The sequence below is a fragment of the Branchiostoma floridae genome, chromosome 3 (genome assembly GCF_000003815.2).
Source record: "Branchiostoma floridae strain S238N-H82 chromosome 3, Bfl_VNyyK, whole genome shotgun sequence".
Lineage (NCBI taxonomy): Eukaryota > Metazoa > Chordata > Leptocardii > Amphioxiformes > Branchiostomatidae > Branchiostoma > Branchiostoma floridae.
In genome coordinates this window covers 23,523,995-23,542,244 of record NC_049981.1, presented here as the reverse complement: position 1 = coordinate 23,542,244, position 18,250 = coordinate 23,523,995, and the positions used below count along the sequence as shown (strand labels likewise).

Genomic DNA, 18,250 nt, shown 5'->3' with positions numbered 1-18,250 from the left:
CAAAATCAAGAGGTTCTGGGTTCAAACCCCTAACCCCAATGCCCCGATTTTGGGAAGGTACTGTACAAATTTCATCACTCAGGGTTATCGTTCAATTGAGGTCACCTGAGCAACGAATGGCAGCCGCTTGCTCCGGACACTTCCGACTTAGCCCTTCAACTAATGTTCTCGCAATTCAGCCCCTGGCAAAGAAGATATAGTAGTCGCCCCCCCCCCCCCCAATGATAATTGAATATGCAAAATGTATATTCATTTGCATGCATTTCTCAAGTTATATTGACGTACTGCATCGATGGCTTCTAAGATGCTGAATTGTCATGAGACGTTGTAAAAGGATTGGATTGAAAAGGCATGTACCTAACAACTCAAATGTTCGAATTCGTAGTTTCAAATTTCCACCGAATTTCAAGACCTGTTTTAAAGGGTACATACATACATTGTATGAACGTCTGCAAAACTTTGTTTCATCTGTGTGAGTTGTTTATTAGTTTTATATAGATATTTGAAGTATAATACGTTAGTGAATAAGATATTCCATGGTAACGTAATAATCAACAACTAATTGATTTTAATATATAAATGGAATGGTTTTAGGGGATCATTGAATTCAATGTATACCCGACGTGTAGAAGACATATCTAAGAATTTTAACAATATCTCAGAAGAAATAATGTGTCACCATTATGAAATTTAGTCATTACTCTGTATAGATTATCTGTTACTGTATAACTTCTAATTGACAATCAAACTTAACACAACGCCATTCAGACATTGTTCTGTGAAACTGTTGTCTGTAATATCTCTTTACGAAAGAAACACCATAATCATTACAATTTTTATGTTATCGAAGAAGATACGTTTCCAACATTTGACAAAAAGATGTTTGGTCTAAGTTTTTGCATCTTGAGATTAAAAAGAAACTACGGGAGTTTGGAAACATTTGATTATCTGAGCCTAGTATCAATCTAGTCGCCGTGCTTTTGAGTAACGTTACATGTCTGAGATGTAGTATTCATCAATTTTTAGAGACGAAGACGCGTGGCGCCAACACACAGAGCGGGCTGCTGTGATCTGAGTCGTTAGTTAGAGCCCTGGTGATCAGAGGATACATCTACAGAGGGAAGAATGATGATGGTGATGGAGAAGTGAACACTTATCCACGATGAGAGCGCTTATCCACGATGAGAGCGCGTGACTGGCACGTGCGTGACTGGCACGTGACTCACATTTCCGCCGCATCCTCTTTATCAGAAACCCATCAAGCAAATGTCAAGAGTGATGTCTGTCCTTTTGCCATGACCTATGAAACAAGGCAGATGTTATTGTTGTTTTTGATGGTGGTGTATTGTGCAGAATCTGAAATATCTCAAAATTTCGCATGTTTTTGTAATATCAAAGTACAATATCCCTTTTGTTACAAATTCAAAACTTGATACTATGATCATGATAACCTACCAGATTGTTGTCCTGCTCAGCCGGACAGGGCGGACTGGGCACGTTAAACACAGACGGGTCCTTGATCGCGTAAGTGATGTTGGAGAACTCATCGGACCGATAGAACGGTGCTGGGAGTAAGGAAACAAGGCATAACTAACACACACATGTATGTAGATAGTTGAGGAGATGTGTTTAGTTTTTCTGTCACTTGTAACTTTGGTTGAGGACATTATTTGACATAATTGTACCAATTCGACACAAGTGTACACATAGCGATTGAGATAAGAGTTTTAGTGGAGGTATAGGGTCGTGTAACTCCATTTAAGTGTTAGTTTAACAATATCTGGAACGTACTTCCGGAGAATGTCCCCGAGCCCACTTCGCTGACGTAGACACAGGTGTCCCTAGTGACGGTGATGACCGCGGTGACGGGTGGGTAGTGTACTTTATAACTCCACTTGTCCAGCACCATGCCGCCCGGACCGCCGTACACAACAGAGCCCACAAACGTGGCGTTAGCTGGAACATGAACAACATGCTTTGGTCACTGGATAACAAATGTACACAACGGAGTGTTTAGCCCCCCTTTCAAATGCGATGCGATGCGCTCTCACTGCGACCTAAATAGGATATGTATATCCTTCACTTTCACACTGGGAATATCATACAAAACGTATAAAAGTGTGACTGAAATACAACAGAACACAGAAAGTGAAAAAGATTCGATCTTTTCCATACAATTCGTTATTCTGTTAGCATTACATGTAACGGTGAAAATTTTGATGCAGAAGGGCCAAATGATCTTAAAACATTGTGGGGTCATACTCACTTTTTTCCTCAAGATTCTTTCAATGGATAAGAGCTTTGTCAACTGTCACCTCTACCTGCGATAACCAGGCACAACAAAATTCCCCCACCTACCCGGAATGCAGTTCAGTTCCTTATTCGGCACTTTTGAAGCAGTACACAGCCCCTCAGATGTGATGGCGTACTGGATCATCTAATACAACACAAGTAGTGAATTGATCATATTCGTACAGATGTAATTGCATTCGCACAATACTCTACGGATATTGACACCCTGTCCTTCCCTACCTCATTTTTCCTTTATACATTCCTTCCTTATTTTTCTTCCTCCCTCGCTCCTTCCTCTTCCTTCCTCCCATCCCCTCTCATTCTTTATTACTTCTTTCTTTCCTTCCTTCTTTCTTTCTTTCTTTCTTTCTTCCTTCTTTCTATCACTTCATTTTATCTCTTTATATGCTGTACATGCCATACTGCCGCATGTTATACTGAGCTAGCTTCCATACCTTAGTGAAGTCTTAGTGAATCCTGTACTTCATATCAACGTCCTGCAGGGCGAATCTGTCCACAGAGAAATCGTACGAGGCTGACATAAGAGAAGACTTCATGCCTGCAAAAAAAATCACAACAAGGCTTTTCTTAGCGTGATCACTGTCAATTTCACGATTTTCGGCTTTTCTGCATGATTTCTAAATCACCTTTAATAACGATGAGATCCCGAGCTTAATAACGATGATGTTAATGTCATATTCAAGTGATGCTGTCCTATTGTTTTTTTGCCAAGCGTATTCGTGTTCACATGAAACATCACCATTGTTAACCTTTTATGAGGTTCAACATTTCTACGAGTTTGGTTATCTAATGTATAGGTATTGACAAGAATTCAAACAAAACAAGCTTGTTGTGCCTAACGTGTGGTACTGAAACAGAAAAATGAGAACAGGGTAATTAAGCCTGGCTTACCTGACGAGTCGATCTGAACAGTCGCCATCATGCCCTCCCATACCTTAGGGAAACAGCAGCGGGGCGGGATGTCTGCACATATCACCAACAGTATGGCTACACACATAGAGTGAATTTCTTGACAAAAGATAACACAAACATGTCCATTTCAAACATTACTGCTCTGTTCATTATTTTTTGGCCATGAACCAATGTTTACATTCTGCATTATTTTTAGAAATTCGGATGCAGATCATTCCAACCTCCGTACCTCCCAGTCTTAACTTAAAACTCATTCCGGGAACAAACTTGGACCCATGCAGTTAGGAACAAACTCGAACACACATCAAAACAAGCAAACAAACCGAAAACCAATGCCTCCGTTTTTTTTACGTAGGTAAAAATACGTCCCATGTACCCTGGGTAACGTGTTTGGTTACACAACTATGGAATTACGAGCTATAAATCTGATCAGACATATTAAACCAAATACTCTTCAACCATTCGTAGTCAGATTCGTAGCGTTGGGAAAACGACAGCTTAAGAGACTAGTATTATTCAGGATCGCCATCGCCGTTTGCGTCTTCCATACTCGTACAGCAGCCTCCCAATTGGTAAGGGAAACCACTGAAATGGTTATCATTCGTAGCGTTGGGAAGAAATACACCAGGCTTATCAGAGCGTATCAGACCTAGAGTGTAATCTTTATTTGCTGAAATGTCTACTCTTCCACCTTCCTAGACCTGAACCCACAGTGAGAGCAAGATAAAAGCTCCTTGGTGAGAGTGAATGGATTTGAGAGAAAACCACCTCAAAGCCTTACCTGCTAATGCAACGAAGATTCGCATGTTGCCTATATGTCGCATTCACACCTTTGGCAAGTGTCGCCAGAGTGGAATCAGCTATGCCCAGAACCTGTTTTTCTACTCGGAACAGGTGATCTGGGGCTGGACTCTGGAGTGACCCTTTTTTGCACCGTGCTGTCTGCGGCTCTGGTCCTGCTGTCTTCAATCAGATTGGAGAGGGGACGGCTGGCATCGTACGTTTATGTTTTGGAACTGCTGTTACGGCACGCATTTACTGTACTAGTATTACATTTATATATTTGCTCATCTGCAAGCAGAGGATGGTGGGGAAAATTATTACCTTTTTGTCATATGCCTCGTTTCCTTTCCGCACCACCAAACATATGTACGGAAGGGGGTGCGGAAAGAAAACGAAGCTTATGAAAGAAGGTAAAAAATTTTCCACCAACCTCTGCTTGCACAGATTAGCTAATTCGACCTATCTTGACATGAAAACAAGAATCACAGCCATACTCTTCAAGTTCCTAGTAAAGCGTTTATTTGAGAATAGAACTAACGCATCATTTCAAACCAAGTGACCACATTTTACAACTTTTAGGTGCATTCCTCTACTACCTATATTCCCAGCAAGTATACATACTTTGGCAACATTAAAATTCCGCATTACCGCATGCTTTCAAACATCATGTATGATTGAGTTACTTCCTTGTGGTGCCACCTCTGACTCACAGACCCACGAAGAACGAAGTTTTCCCCGTCACCATGTTCTATAAAATAATTGATAAATGTCATGTAAGCTCAGAAGTAAGAATAATGCCTTGCCAAAAAATCATTCACGGAAATGGCTGTCTGCTAGTGCTCAGCTCATGAACGATGCACTGAATAGAAACAGAAAGAAGTGACATACTTACTTTCAACCAAATTCGCAAATAGTCAGAAATAATACATGATTGTGTTCAAAGGATTACTTAACTCATGTATCATGGAGATTAGCTTTATAGAATTGTAGGTATGCAACTGTAGATGTCATACTTTGCGCCTTGTACAATTTTTCTGCAATGAAATTATCATTGAATTATTTGACGGCTTTGATAGATGAGTGGTGCATGGAAATGACCAAGAAAGCGGAGGAAGATGGTGATATGATGACAGTTAACAGACTAGTCTCTAGCTCTGTAAGCGATCTGTTCATTGTATTGATACTTGACAATAATACACCTACCAGATCCTGCTCAGCCGGACAGGGCGGACTGGGCACGTTAAACACAGACGGGTCCTTGCGTAAGTGATGTTGGAGAACTCAATGGCTTGCCATAACGGTCCTGGAAATATGCAGTGGAGTGAGTAAAAGACAATTCTATTACGTATACCTTACGTTCAAGGCAAGTATATATGAATACCAATCCGTATTAGTAGAATTGTAAATTGTCCTAGGACAGATCGCAATCAAAGCAAAATAGATTCTATCGCACTGTACTAATGTATAGCAGAATTGAGTATTGTCCTTTGTCCCGATTCCAATCTGTCCTATAGCAATTGTCCTGAAGCCCAGTCTCTACTGTGAGACATTACAAGTGTGTGCGTGTGTGCAGCGTGTGCGTGCGTGTATCTGTGTCTGCGTGTGTATACTGGTGTGTGAATGATATGTACGAAATACATGTCCAATTAATTCAATACCTGACGCTTGTGTGACCGTAAGTTTCTAACACTTGATGCTAAGTTTCTAACGCTTGATACGAAGTTCGAAAAGAACCCGGAAATGTTTACCATATATCTTTAAATTTGTCTTGGCGACAGTTACCACGTGTATCCTCATTTAGTCAAATCAGACTGAAGCTTAACTCTTCGACCAAACTACGATGCAACGAACAAGGCTAACATACCTGAACTTATCGTACCCATGATCACCTCGTTCACGACGACGCACGTGTCTCTGGTGACGGCCAGGTACACATCTAAGGGCTCCAGTCCCATTATCTTCAGCGCCCACTTGTCCAGCACCATGCCGTGTGGCCCGCCGTACACAACTGTCTCTATGAACGTGGCGTTGTCTGAAACATAAAGGAAAGTGTTTAAGTACTAGCACGTCGTCTACTTGTTGGCATGATAATCTAAAACATTTTAAATGCCTAAATACAGATCATTTTTATTTCTTCTCTTATGAATTTCAAGTCTTTTATATATGTGTGAACTGTGAATAGAATATTGCGGTGGTGCCATGCGGATAGGCTAGTGGACACGAGACCAAGAGGTCACAAGTTCGATTCCTGCTTTTCCAGCTGGTTATAATGTTCGTAAGACGTTGCAATTGTATCATTGGGAAAGGCACTTTACTCAAAAGCATGACTTTACTCACTCCACGAAGGGGTGAAATTGGTTCGGTTGGGGAAGTAAAAGGCGGTGGCAGGAATACCGCGCACTAGATACAGTGGATACCAACCCTGTAGCTACAGTCTCAAAAAGCTATTCATGTTCAGTACCTTTTCAGAATGTTGACTTCAATCGCACTGTATGCCAACTTACGGTCAGATCATACACATTCCGAAGTCGTAAGCCGCCGGCCGTACGGCGTTGAAGCTAAGACAGCATGTTTCGTTAGGGTATAGCTGAATTTTTTGACACACTAAAAGCTGCTTACAGGATCATTAAGAATGCTCTCACTTAGGTTTTCGATCGTACGCCCACGGGTACGACCGGGCCCTTACCAGGAATGCAACCCAGCATCTCACTCGGTTGCTTTAAAGTTGTGCACTTCCCGTCAGGTGTGATGACGTACTGGGTCATCTGAGTTAAGCACATTGAATAGTTTTATTGCAATCGGTAGAGATAGTGTCTTTTTAGCCTGTACACAATCTCTCGCTGGCTAGGGTTGAAAGTATATCAAAGAATGTGTAGAATTTAGAAATTCCTTCAATGATTGTAAAAGCCTCCAACGATTGTAAGAAACCTTATCCCATACTACAACTCCTGTATTAGTTAGATAAACCTTACGTTAAGCTATAGAACTGTAGTTATGTAGATGCCATACTTTGCACCTTGTACAATTGTTGTGCAATAAAGTTATATTATTAAAACTGATAACCACCTGGGGGGGGGGGGAACTGTCGGGATATAGTCAGGCTAACTGCCTTTATACATCATAGATTGTTTCAGATGCACAACATATCCTAACAATACCCTCAATCTGCGATCAAACGACGATCGTGCAACATCCATCCATTCAGTCAGTAAGTCAGTCAGTGCAGCCATTCATTCGTCAGTATCCATCTATCCATCAATCCACCCACCCATCCATTTAGTCAGATCAGCCAGTATTCCGTCATTCATTCGTTCATTCATATCATACCTTGTTGTAGTCTCCAACAACCCTAAACTTGTTGTGGATCTCTTGCATAGCGACTTTCTTGATAGAGATATCGTAGGACATAACCATCGTGGACGTTGTCATTGAGCCTAACGGACGTGTAAAAAAAGGGACACGATTTAGTATGGGCTAGAATTTCTGACATGTGGTTAGAGGTACTGTTACCACTGAAATTTGTCTGTGTGTAATTGTTGTTTATCATTAGTTATTTTGGCTCGAAACATGCGCCTGGCGATTTTGAACATATCGTGAGACTTAGTAACAGCATAGAGTGTGCGCAATAGCTTCAACAAAAGCGAGTTCTGAAAAGCAATACAACAACCGCGTATGACTAAGACTATATATACAGTTGTATGGATCGGGAAATCTACTCCAGCCGATTGAACCGTGATGGGGGGAGGTACAAACTCAGTCACGTTTTGGACCTTCTTCTTCATACTGGAGCAGCGACACCTAGCTGCAGTACGAAGTAAAGCCAGTCGGTAGTGTCCAGAGGGAAGTGACAGGCGGTCACGTCGGCAGGTGATTAAATGCTAGTACGAATAACTTTGTTAATCATTATGGAACTGACCTTGCGGCCCAGTCTGCGCTGTCACCATCATGCCCTCCCATGTCTTAGCGAAGCAACAGCGGGGCGGGACGTCCACATTCTCCGCACACACCACCACAAGTAAGGCTTCAGGACATAACATAAGACACGGAAACAAACAATAATTTGGTCATAACCTGATATCCCGAGTCTATCGTGGATTGAGTGGGCTCCCTTCGGTGTTACAGGATCTCTCCGCCGCCCGGGTCAACTATGGTAGTTCGGTAGTAAAACTGCTACTCATAATCATGATATGAATATTATCTACTTACTGGAAGATAAGTATCCAAGCAATATAGTCATAAAGACGTACGAATGGTAAAAAAAAAACACTCTCCGAATGTAACTTCCTCACGTCGCATGTGAACAATGATGTTGTTGTTTTTCACTGCCCACCTTGTTCCCTCTGCTTCATGCCTACCACTACGCTTACCTGCGATTACAACAGTGATCCGCATATTCCCTTGTTGTGTCCCTCTCGTGCCCGTAACGTTATAGGTCTGGTCTGTCACAGGAAAATCTGACCAGCTTTGGCCACACGGTGTTTTTATACCTGCCTGGATCTTGTCCTGCTGAGTATGAGCATCGACCCCAAAAAGGGAATAAGTCACCGTTTGTTTACACTTGAAGCACTAACATGATACAAACACGCATGCGTGTGTCTCGTGATCGTGGCTCAGTTTACAGAGTAGTTTTGTCACATGTTATCGTGGACTGAATGATGTAAGCTTTCCACGACCTCTTTGATTTGACACCGGGCATCTAAGGACAATTCAATTCAACTCAAGAGGTGTAAAAAAAATTCTGGATAAGATCTCAATTAAGTGGAGGTTTGTAACATTCAAAGTACAATATCCCTTTTGTTACAAACTCCATAGAAAAGATTGATACTATGACAATGATAAACCTATTGCTACCAGACTGTTGTCCTGATCAGACGCGCATTTACTAGTATTACATTTATATATGAAGATATAAGAATATAAAGAACGAAAAGACAAACCACTTGATGTTCACTGGCCAGACAAACCAATTAAGTGTATAGGTGTACACTTAGGACAAGGAAAAATGCGAAGAACTAGATTTTGATGAAATTTCACGAAAATGGATAACCTACTTAAAGTTTGGTCAGGAAGAAACTTAACTCTAATAGAGAGAATACTCATATATAAGTGCCTTGCTGTTTCAAAACTAATTTACAACTGCTCTGTTCTTGCAACACCACCGAATTTAAAAATGATGGATTTTGCTAGCATGGTTAAGGCATTACGAGCTAGCTGGGTAGAGAGAATCTGCACGACACAAGCGTTAGAGTCCCACTTCCTCCAGTTTGGAGGAGCTTTCATCTTTAAAGGCAACTTTTCAATTAAAACTCTGAAACTTGGAAATATGCCTACCTTTTACATAAAGATACTTGAAGCCTGGGAAGAATTGAACTCACATCGCCCTCAAACTTCAATGGAAATTAAACAAGAGTTTTTATGGAATAATCAGTACATTTTATTATTACAAGAAAGAAAATCTGTTTTTTGGAAGGAAATGTATAAGACATTATTGATGAAGAGGGAAATATTCTAACTCCAAAAGCTATTATGAGGGAATTCGGATTTGAATTCAATGCGTCCGACATCCTCAGATATTATGGTCTTTACTCCTTTATTAATAATTCCTCCCGGGTGGAAAAGAGCGTTAATAAACCTCTTAAATAGTAAATCCTATGTCAGATCGTCACGCAGCTACAAATGCAAACAATTATATCAGCTCTTCGTAAATAAAATAGTGAAACCACCTTCAACGCAAGATGAAATTATTCGATGTTTACAGGATGAGGAGGACATAAAAAAGTCTATATGCTACCATACATATGCTCACAAGAATCCAAAATGCAGTACTTTCAGTACAAAATTATACACTGGTTCTTGACCACCAATGCATATTTAAAAAAGGAAAAAATTAAAGACTCTGACCAATGCCCATATTGCGAAGAAAAGCAGACAATAGTACATCTATTCGCGGAATGCCACACCCCCAAAACTTTCTGGAAAGAGTTCACTGACAGGTGGAAAAAATAAAATCAGAATCCCGTAGGTCTCACCAACAAAGACATTATTTATGGTCACTTGTCCCACCTTCAAAACAATAAAACATTGAACAGGTGTATCCTACAGGCCAAATATTACCTTTTCTGCACCGCCATTAGCAATGCTTACCGGTATACCCCATGTTCCATGCTGTAAAACATAGACTGCTATAGTATGATTAAGGTATAATTGTTAGTCGTTTCAAAGTGATGTAAGTGTCTAGGAAGTCGAGAGCCAATTGTAAAGTTTTATATTTATGTATCTGTTGTAGTCGGAGATGTACATAGAATTGTAAATGTAACAACGCAACGTCCAGGATTTAGAGAGCCAATTGTTAACTTCTATACTTATGTATCTGCTGTAGTCATTTAGTCATGAAGTTGTACATGTAAATGCCACAATGTGTATAATTATTGATATTTTTAAATAATGGGCAATTTTGTTGACTCTAAACAACATTTTTTTTAATCATATATTTGCTCATCTACAAGCAGGGGTTGGTGGGGGAAATTGTTACCTTCTTGCCATATGCCTCGTTCCTTTCCGCATCCCCTAATGTACGGAGAGGGCTGCGGAAAAAAAACTAGGCATATAGAAAAAAACTAACGATTTTCCACCAGCCTCTACTTGCACAGATTAGCTAATTCGACCTATCTTGACATAAAAACAAGAGTCAGAGCCGTTCTCATCAAGTTCCTAATAAAGTGTTTATTTGAGAATAGAACTAGCAAGCGTCACTTCATATCAAGTGACCACCTTTTTACAACTTTTAGGTGCATTTTCTACTAGCCTATGTTCCCAGCAGGTATACACATACTTTGTCAACCATGAAATACCGCAATGCTGCATGCTTCCATAGTACATCCAGAATGGAGTACATGTCTTGCCGTGCCGCCTCTGACTCACAGACCCATGAAGAATGAAGTTTTCCCCGTCACCATGTTCTATATAAAAGATTTGATAAATGTATGATGAACATGTATCTGGCAGTGCTCAGCTCATGAAAGATGCACTGAATAGAAACAGGAAGAACTAACATGGATTATAGACAGCCTCGTACTTAATTTCAGCCAAATTCGCAAATAGTCAGAAATACATGATTGTGCTCAAAGGATTAATTAACCCATGTACCGTGTAGAGTATCTTTATACAATTGTGACTATGCATCTGTGAAATGAAGTTATCATTGAATCTTTTGAGGGCTTTGATAGATGAGTACATGGAGTAGTGCATGGAAATGACCAAGGAAGCGGAGAAAGATGGTGATATGATGAAAATTGTTTCATTGATACTTGACAATAATACACCTACCAGATCCTGATCAGCCGGACAGGGCGGACTGGGGACGTTAAACACAGACGGGTCCTTGATAGCGTAAGTGATGTTGGAGAACTCAATGGCTTGCCATAACGGTCCTGGAAATATCCAGTTGTGTGAATAAAAGACAATTCTATTACGTATACCTTACGTTCAAGGCAAGTATATATGGATACCAATCCGTATTAGTAGAATTGTAAATTGTCCTAGGACAGATCCCAATCGCAATCAAAGCAAAATAGATTCTATCGCACTGTACTAAATGTACAGCAGAATTGAGTATCGTCCTTTGTCCCGATTCCAATCTGTCCTATAGCAATTGCCCTTGAATCTCTACTGTGAGACATTACAAGTGGGTGCGTGTGTATACTGGTGTGTGAATGATACGTACAGTATACATGTCCAATTAATTCAATGCATGATGCTTTTGTGACCGTAAGTTTCTAATACTTGATGCTTCAGGATACAAATTTCGAACAGAACCGGCAACTGTTTACCATATATCTTTGTATTGGCGACAGTTACCACGTGTACTCTCATTTATTCAAATCAGACTGAAGCTAAACGCTTCAACCAAACTACGATGCAACGACCATGGCTTGACGTACCTCCACTTATCGTACCCATGATCACTTCGTTGACGAAGACGCACGTATCCCTAGTGACGGCCAGGTACACATCTAAGGGCCCCGGTTCCGTTAACTTCAATGCCCACTTGTCCAGCACCATGCCGTGTGGCCCGCCGTACACGACTGTCTCTATGAACGTGGCGGTGTCTGAAACATGAAGGAATGCGTTGTAAGTACTAGCACACCATATGGTTGTTTACAGGTCACATGATAATCGTAAACGTTTTTCAAATGTCTAAATACAGATCAGTTTCTATATATTTCTTCTCCTCATGAATTTCAAGCCTGGTATCTGTGAATAGAGTATTGTGGTGGTGCCAAGTGGCTAAGCTAGTGGACACGAGATCAAGAGGTCAAGTTCGATTCCTGCTTTCCCTGGTTATAAGTTATAATCAGGGAAAGCAGGAATATAACGTTCGTAAGGCGTTGCAATTGTACCCTTGGGAAAGGCACATAGCATGACTTCACTCAGTCCACCAAGGTGTGACATTGGTTCGGTTGGGGAAGTAAAAGGCGGTGGAAGGAATGCCGCGCACTAGAAACAGTGGATACCAACCCTGTAGCTACAGTCTCAAAAAGCTATTCATGTTCAGTACCTTTTCATAATGTTGAGTTCAATTGCACTGTATGCTAACTTACGGTGAGATCACATTCATCGTTGATCGCCGTACTGCTTTGAATCCAAGAAGTCCTGTTCCGTAAGAAGATAACACACACTAACGGCTGTTACAAGAATCATTCCCTCACTAAGGTTGTAGGATGACCGTACGACCAGGTCCTTACCAGGAATGCAAGTCAGCATCTCACTCGGCAGCTTTGAAGTTGTGCACTTCCCGTCAGGTGTGATGACGTACTGGGTGCTCTGGCGGCGTAATTAAATAGCACATTGAATGCTTTTATTGCAATTGGTAGAGAGTCTAGAGACAGTGTCATTAGCCTGTGTTTACACATCCAATCTCTCGTCGGGCTAGGGTTGATAACCACCTCCCCGGTACGCCTTACATCATTGAACAAAATAATCGATAGATGGTTTCCCCATTTCATTCTTGACAATGTTCAGTAACAAGACAGCTGAATTTTGTACGACAGATGCACAGCATATCCTAACAATACCCTCAATCTGCGAGATCAATCGACGATCGTACAACATCCATTCATTCAGTCAGTCAGTCAGTCATAAGTCAGTACTCGGGGCCAAGTTCATCCATCTATCCATCCATCCACCCATTCAGTCAGATCAGCCAGTCATTTCTTCATTCATTCATTCATTCATTCATTCATTCATTCATTCATTCATTCATTCATTCATTCATTCATTCATTCATTCATTCATTCATTCATTCATTCATTCATTCATTCATTCATTCATTCATTCATTCATTCATTCATTCATTCATTCATAAAATACCTTGTTGTAGTCTGCAACAACCCTAAACTTGTTGTTCATCTCTTGCAGGGCGAATTTCTTAATGGAGATATCGTAGGACATTACCATCATGGACGTTGTCATTGAACCTAACGCACATGTAGAAAAAAGAAGCTTAAATGGCATGATTTAGCTTGCGCTAGAATTTCTGACATGTGTTTGGAGGTACATGTATTGTTACCACAGAAATTTGTCTGTGTGTAATTGTTGTTGATCATTATCTATTTTGGCTTGAAACGTGCATGGCGATTTTGAACACATCATGAGACTTAATAGTAACTGCATAGAGTGTACGCAATGTCTTCAACAAAAGCAAGTTTTGAAAAGCAATAGAGCAACCGCGCAAGGACGTATTATACAGTTGTATGGATCAAGAAAATCCACTTCAACGTGCACGTGATGAGGGGAGGCACAAACTCAGTCACGTTTAGGCCCGCATTATTCACACTGAAGCAGCGACACCTAGCTACAGTACGAAGTAAAGCCAGTCGGTAGTGTCCAGAGGGAAGTGACAGGCGGTCACGTTGGCAGGTGATTAAAAGCTAATTTTGTGCGAAGAACTTTGTTAATTATTACCCATACATATGGAACTGACCTTGCGACCCGGCAGTCTGCGCTGTCGCCATCGTGCCCTCCCATGTCTTAGCGAAGCAACAGCGGGGCGGGACGTCCACATTCTCCGCACACACCACCACAAGTAAGGCTTCAGGCCATAACATAAGACACGGAAACAAACAATAATTTGGTCATAACCTGATATCCAGTCTACTAGTGGGTTGGTCGGGCTTTCTTGGTGCTACAGGATCTCTCCTCCGCCCGGGTCAACTCAGGTCAAACTACTGCCATAGAGCCCCCAGTCCACGGACTGGATACACAAGGTTACTTGGTTATGGAGCAATACAACAACAGCAACCCTATAAAGTATGATGTTAGTTTTATAATTTCAGTATGATTTGTTTTCCATTTGTCTTTTTTATATTGATCGCTTATGTCTGGGACTTCCCCCCAGGTTCACATTTAAAACGCCAGTACTACGGGCGATATGTTCCCATGTGAAATAGATTGCATAAACAATACAATACAAAGATCGTTTTCATCCTATATGTCAATTATAATCATGATATGACTATTATCTACATATTGAAATACATAGTATTCGGTATAGTCATAAAGACGAACGAATGGTAAAAGAAAACACTCTCCGAATGTAACTTCCGAAGTCACGTAGTATATATATGTGAACAATGATGTTGTTTTTCACTGTCCACCTTGTTCCCTCCGCTTCCCACATATAACTCTACTCTTACCTGCGATTACAACAATGATCGGCATATTCCTCTGTTGTGTCCCTCTCGTGCCTGTTATAGGTCTGGTCTGTCACTGGCAGGAAAATCTGACCACTTTGGCCACACGGTGTTTTTATACCTGCCCGGGTCTTGTCCTGCTGAGTATGAGCAAGGTGGTTAAAAAGGGAATGAGTCACCGTTTGTTTACACTTGAAGCACTAACATATATACAAGCACTCCTGTGCGCGTCGCGTGATTGTGGCTCAGTTTACAGAGTAGTTTTGTCACATGTTATCGCTGAGTGAATGATGTCAGCTTTGCACGACCTCTTTAATTTGACACCGGGCATCTAAGGACAAGGGACTCGAGAGTTGTAAAAAAATTCTGGATAAGATCTGTAGACGAAGGGAAGGAATCCGATGTAAGATTGGGACGATGTTCCGAGTCCAGTTACATGTACATCTACTTGTATGAACGTACAAGACCGCAGCAAGTCCAGGATAAACGATACGAAAACCGGACGTCCTGCTGCCGTACCGAGGTCGGCCTACGAGACCTTGACCTTTGCCAATAACTATACATTTAAGGTTGAGCTAACCATGAATTAAATTAATTTATAAAGTATAAACTTCCAGGCCAGTTGGAGGAAAGCTGATAATGCTTGCACGTACTACATGCGATGACCATACGTGTAATTTGTTGCATTTTAGCACCAAACCAGTAGTGGCCAGTCGTTTGTAACCTGGAATCCATACTTTTGCCGGGACGCATACAGGTCAGCTGTTCGGCACCAGGTCCAACATCCATGTGCCCTTGAGGAAACCCCATCGTATTTTTCAAGCAGAGGTTCGGGGTCAAGGGGGATTATTAGAAGTGACCGGGGTCGCGCGCTGTTCCCTAGCCGACTGTACTTCTATGGCCGACTTACTCATCTGTTTGTTCCATTTCTATCATCGGGTTTTTCTAGCGACCTATGGAGTCTTGTAGAGACTAGATTTTTACCGGCACTCTCCCCTCAGGAGGGCGAGCCGGCCAGTATCATACGGTAAAATTACCGGCCACTACCCCTCTACCCAACCTCTGCTTGGAGAATAGCCCCGTTAGGCCGTCCCCCAACACACCTACTCTGAAGTTCGGGCTCGTCGTTTGTCGCTTGTCGTGCCTTTTCTATGCTGCCCCGTTTTCTTCGAGGCCATTTGGTCGCCGGTGGACATGAAGAAAACACGTCAAACTGATAGAACCCCAACAAAAACACATTACCCGGAGCCGAACCTCATGATAAGCTCGGACAGTACACACTGAGGCCCGCCTCCCAGCTTTTACTATTAATTGAATTCAAGAGTTAAAACCACCCGGTAGGATTAGAAGACCAGGTGGTGATAGAATATATTACAGTGCCGGGAATGCAACCCTCGGAGAGAATAGTGACCAGGTTAGCCGTCCAATCATGTTTTGATTTGAGCCACAGGGTAAACAGGAATGGCCACCATAAAGCTTGCAACAATAGAGTCCCTTCTAAAATGTCACCAGTAACTCAATAATCTTATTGACTAAACGTCGTGAATAGAAAACGTAAACCGAGTCGCCTGTGAGTAACATTGCCTCCTGGCAATAGGTCTTTCTTAATAGCAGGGAAGATTACTGCTACAGAATTACAGTGAAGGAATGGTATTTTACCGTTTTTGCAACGTTTAGGAAACAAACTAATCCGCACTCACTTTTTAAGTTAATAGAAAATATAGTAAATTGTGCAGTTTGGGTGTTGAGCTGGTGGAAGATCTATTTCGCTCAAATATTTGCTTCAGTTGGTACCCTGATACAGAACAGTGACATCTTTCCTCCTGCTAAGGGCGTTGCAGTAGTGAATCCTACCCGACCACCTCGTTCCCCGCCGCTCAATGGTCTCCAAGACAACACCTGTTTGAGACCAAAACTTGTCTTACCGGCTTGTATAAACGTCCAGACTGGTTGCCAAAATCCCAGTTTGGATAGGAGTGTTTGGTTGGAAACACACGTCCCCACACATAACAAGTCCGGCAAGATGGATACAATGAGCAATATAACAAGGTAAGAAGTTTGTTGTGGGCCTTGTGTAGTGTCGGTAAGGGTAAAATTGCCGTTGTGTGCAGATTTGATTGAATTATATGTACACAAAGCCAATGGAAAGCCAAAGAAAACGATTCATAGTTTGCACACTATAAGTACATGCCAACTAGATAACTGACCCATTGGTATTTGTTAGGAGTTAGATCTGGGCTATCATGATAGAGAGGAGAGTAAGCAGTTTTCACGGTAGACTAGCAACAAGGAAGATTTTATCTAAACAAACAAACCCTAGGCCGTCCCGACTTAGATATGATGAAAGCATGCTTTTCATAAGACTATTCAACTCCATAAGCCCATAAAACTATATACACGCGTCATAATTATTCATTAAAGTGCCTAATAATCATTTTCACGGATCCTAGAACCCTAGTTTTCAACTTGATGTTGATGCCAAGCACTTAAGTTCATCACACTGATAAAATGTATACGTTTGTGATGGCGTGTTTAGCTTGTTAATGAAAGGTGACTTTCCTCTTATATTATAGGGCCGACCACGGTTCTGAGAATGAATTCGTAGCACGCCAGTGAAGTACAACAACTCTTGTAAAAGTACTGGCTTCATACACCAGCGGCGGATTTTAGTGTTGCCAACCTCACTGAAATGTTGTGGGAACAAGCTGTTGTGTTCTAAATTATTTTGAAGAATATATCTTGTCGCTAGGGCCCACTTGCAGCCAAGCCGTTCAAATACTTACTAGCGTTTACAGGTGGTTTAGACCACGAGTTCCTACCCGGCACCTCTAATGAGCAACATTGTCAAGGAGTTTGTCATCCCGCATGTATATTTGTCATGATTTGTTTGAGATCTGTACGACTAGACCTATCTCCAACATGAAGCCGTATAGTTCTTTTGTTTGTCCTCCAAGCAGATATGGGGCACGTAGGGTTCAGCTCGGTCGTGTTTTTCATTTTTTAGTGGTCAGTTGTTTACTAAATTTTCGCCTACGGAATAAGTTGCGTGAAAATATTTGCATCTATGCATAATATCTATGTATGGTTTGGAAACCTTAAGGCCACAGCAAGTAAATTTTTTGGATGACATCAACGCGCCCATTGATTTTCGCCTGATTTCAGAAAGCAAAATTTCCTCTTCGGGGATGGTCAAATATGTTGTGTTGTAACCTAATAATCATGCTTGGAAGGTGGCCATGAATATAGTTGCAGAAGTGAAACTTGGATAGTTGTAGACTGCCACCAATATGGAATCCATGAATGTAGTTGTCCGCTTGGCAAGTGATACCAGTGTACCGCACTAGTATCACTTTTAATACACATCTGTTCATTGCTTCTTTCATACAAGAATGAATGCCTTGTGAATTGTGATGCCACTTTTGTCACTTCGAATCTTGTTATGAGATAGCGCAAAAGAATGGGTAAAAAAAAAAAGATGGCTAAATTATCAAAATAAACACCATAAACGTGACGTTTATGGTGTTTATTTTGATAATTTAGCCATCTTTTTT

At 41.3% G+C, this 18,250-nt stretch overlaps 3 protein-coding genes across 6 annotated transcripts in view; 1 reads left to right on the top strand and 2 right to left on the bottom strand.

The window, feature by feature from the left end:
• Positions 1-238: 238 nt before the first annotated feature.
• On the bottom strand, positions 239-15,947 carry LOC118411169. 4 transcript variants are annotated; one of them, XM_035813237.1, is made up of 9 exons: positions 15,803-15,947; positions 8,376-8,511; positions 7,925-8,029; positions 7,336-7,442; positions 6,695-6,773; positions 5,873-6,040; positions 5,280-5,311; positions 1,456-1,533; positions 239-1,300 (listed from the first exon to the last, which is right to left on the bottom strand). In XM_035813237.1, exons 2-9 carry the CDS (start codon positions 8,398-8,400, stop codon positions 1,259-1,261), a joined length of 636 nt encoding a protein of 211 aa, XP_035669130.1. In that variant the 5' UTR covers positions 8,401-8,511; positions 15,803-15,947; the 3' UTR covers positions 239-1,258. The 4 variants fall into 4 exon arrangements, with proteins under 4 accessions (XP_035669130.1, XP_035669129.1, XP_035669131.1 ...); XM_035813236.1 differs by having other exon boundaries at positions 8,376-8,514; positions 15,803-15,940; XM_035813238.1 differs by lacking the exon at positions 15,803-15,947 and adding an exon at positions 14,821-14,884 and having other exon boundaries at positions 8,376-8,495.
• Positions 10,712-14,829, bottom strand: LOC118411170. The gene is made up of 7 exons (XM_035813239.1): positions 14,703-14,829; positions 13,991-14,098; positions 13,378-13,484; positions 12,753-12,831; positions 11,949-12,116; positions 11,335-11,438; positions 10,712-10,967 (listed from the first exon to the last, which is right to left on the bottom strand). The coding sequence occupies exons 1-7, from the start codon at positions 14,725-14,727 to the stop codon at positions 10,926-10,928; spliced, it is 633 nt and encodes a 210-aa protein (XP_035669132.1). The 5' UTR covers positions 14,728-14,829; the 3' UTR covers positions 10,712-10,925.
• Positions 15,948-16,561: 614 nt separating the features above from the next.
• LOC118411168 (nucleoside diphosphate kinase homolog 5-like) overlaps positions 16,562-18,250 on the top strand; it is a 6,190-nt gene continuing 4,501 nt past the window's right edge. The window contains exon 1 of the mRNA XM_035813234.1: positions 16,562-16,748. Within this exon, the coding sequence (XP_035669127.1) occupies positions 16,723-16,748 (26 nt within the window). The 5' untranslated portion in view covers positions 16,562-16,722. The remainder of the gene's footprint in view (positions 16,749-18,250) is intronic.

Bases quoted from the DNA above. Each gene is read 5' to 3' on its own strand.
- LOC118411169 (XM_035813237.1), bottom strand. From the start codon at position 8,400: ATGCGGATCACTGTTGTAATCGCAG. The intron at 8,030-8,375 runs GTAAGCGTAGTG...TATGTCCTGAAG, and splicing joins GATCACTGTTGTAATCGCAG to CCTTACTTGTGGTGGTGTGT. The intron at 6,041-6,694 runs GTAAGGGCCCGG...TTTATGTTTCAG, and splicing joins GATGCTGGGTTGCATTCCTG to ACAACGCCACGTTCATAGAG.
- LOC118411170 (XM_035813239.1), bottom strand. From the start codon at position 14,727: ATGCCGATCATTGTTGTAATCGCAG. The intron at 12,832-13,377 runs GTATTTTATGAA...TTACGCCGCCAG, and splicing joins TTGTTGCAGACTACAACAAG to AGCACCCAGTACGTCATCAC. The intron at 11,439-11,948 runs GTACGTCAAGCC...GGATATTTCCAG, and splicing joins CATGGGTACGATAAGTGGAG to GACCGTTATGGCAAGCCATT.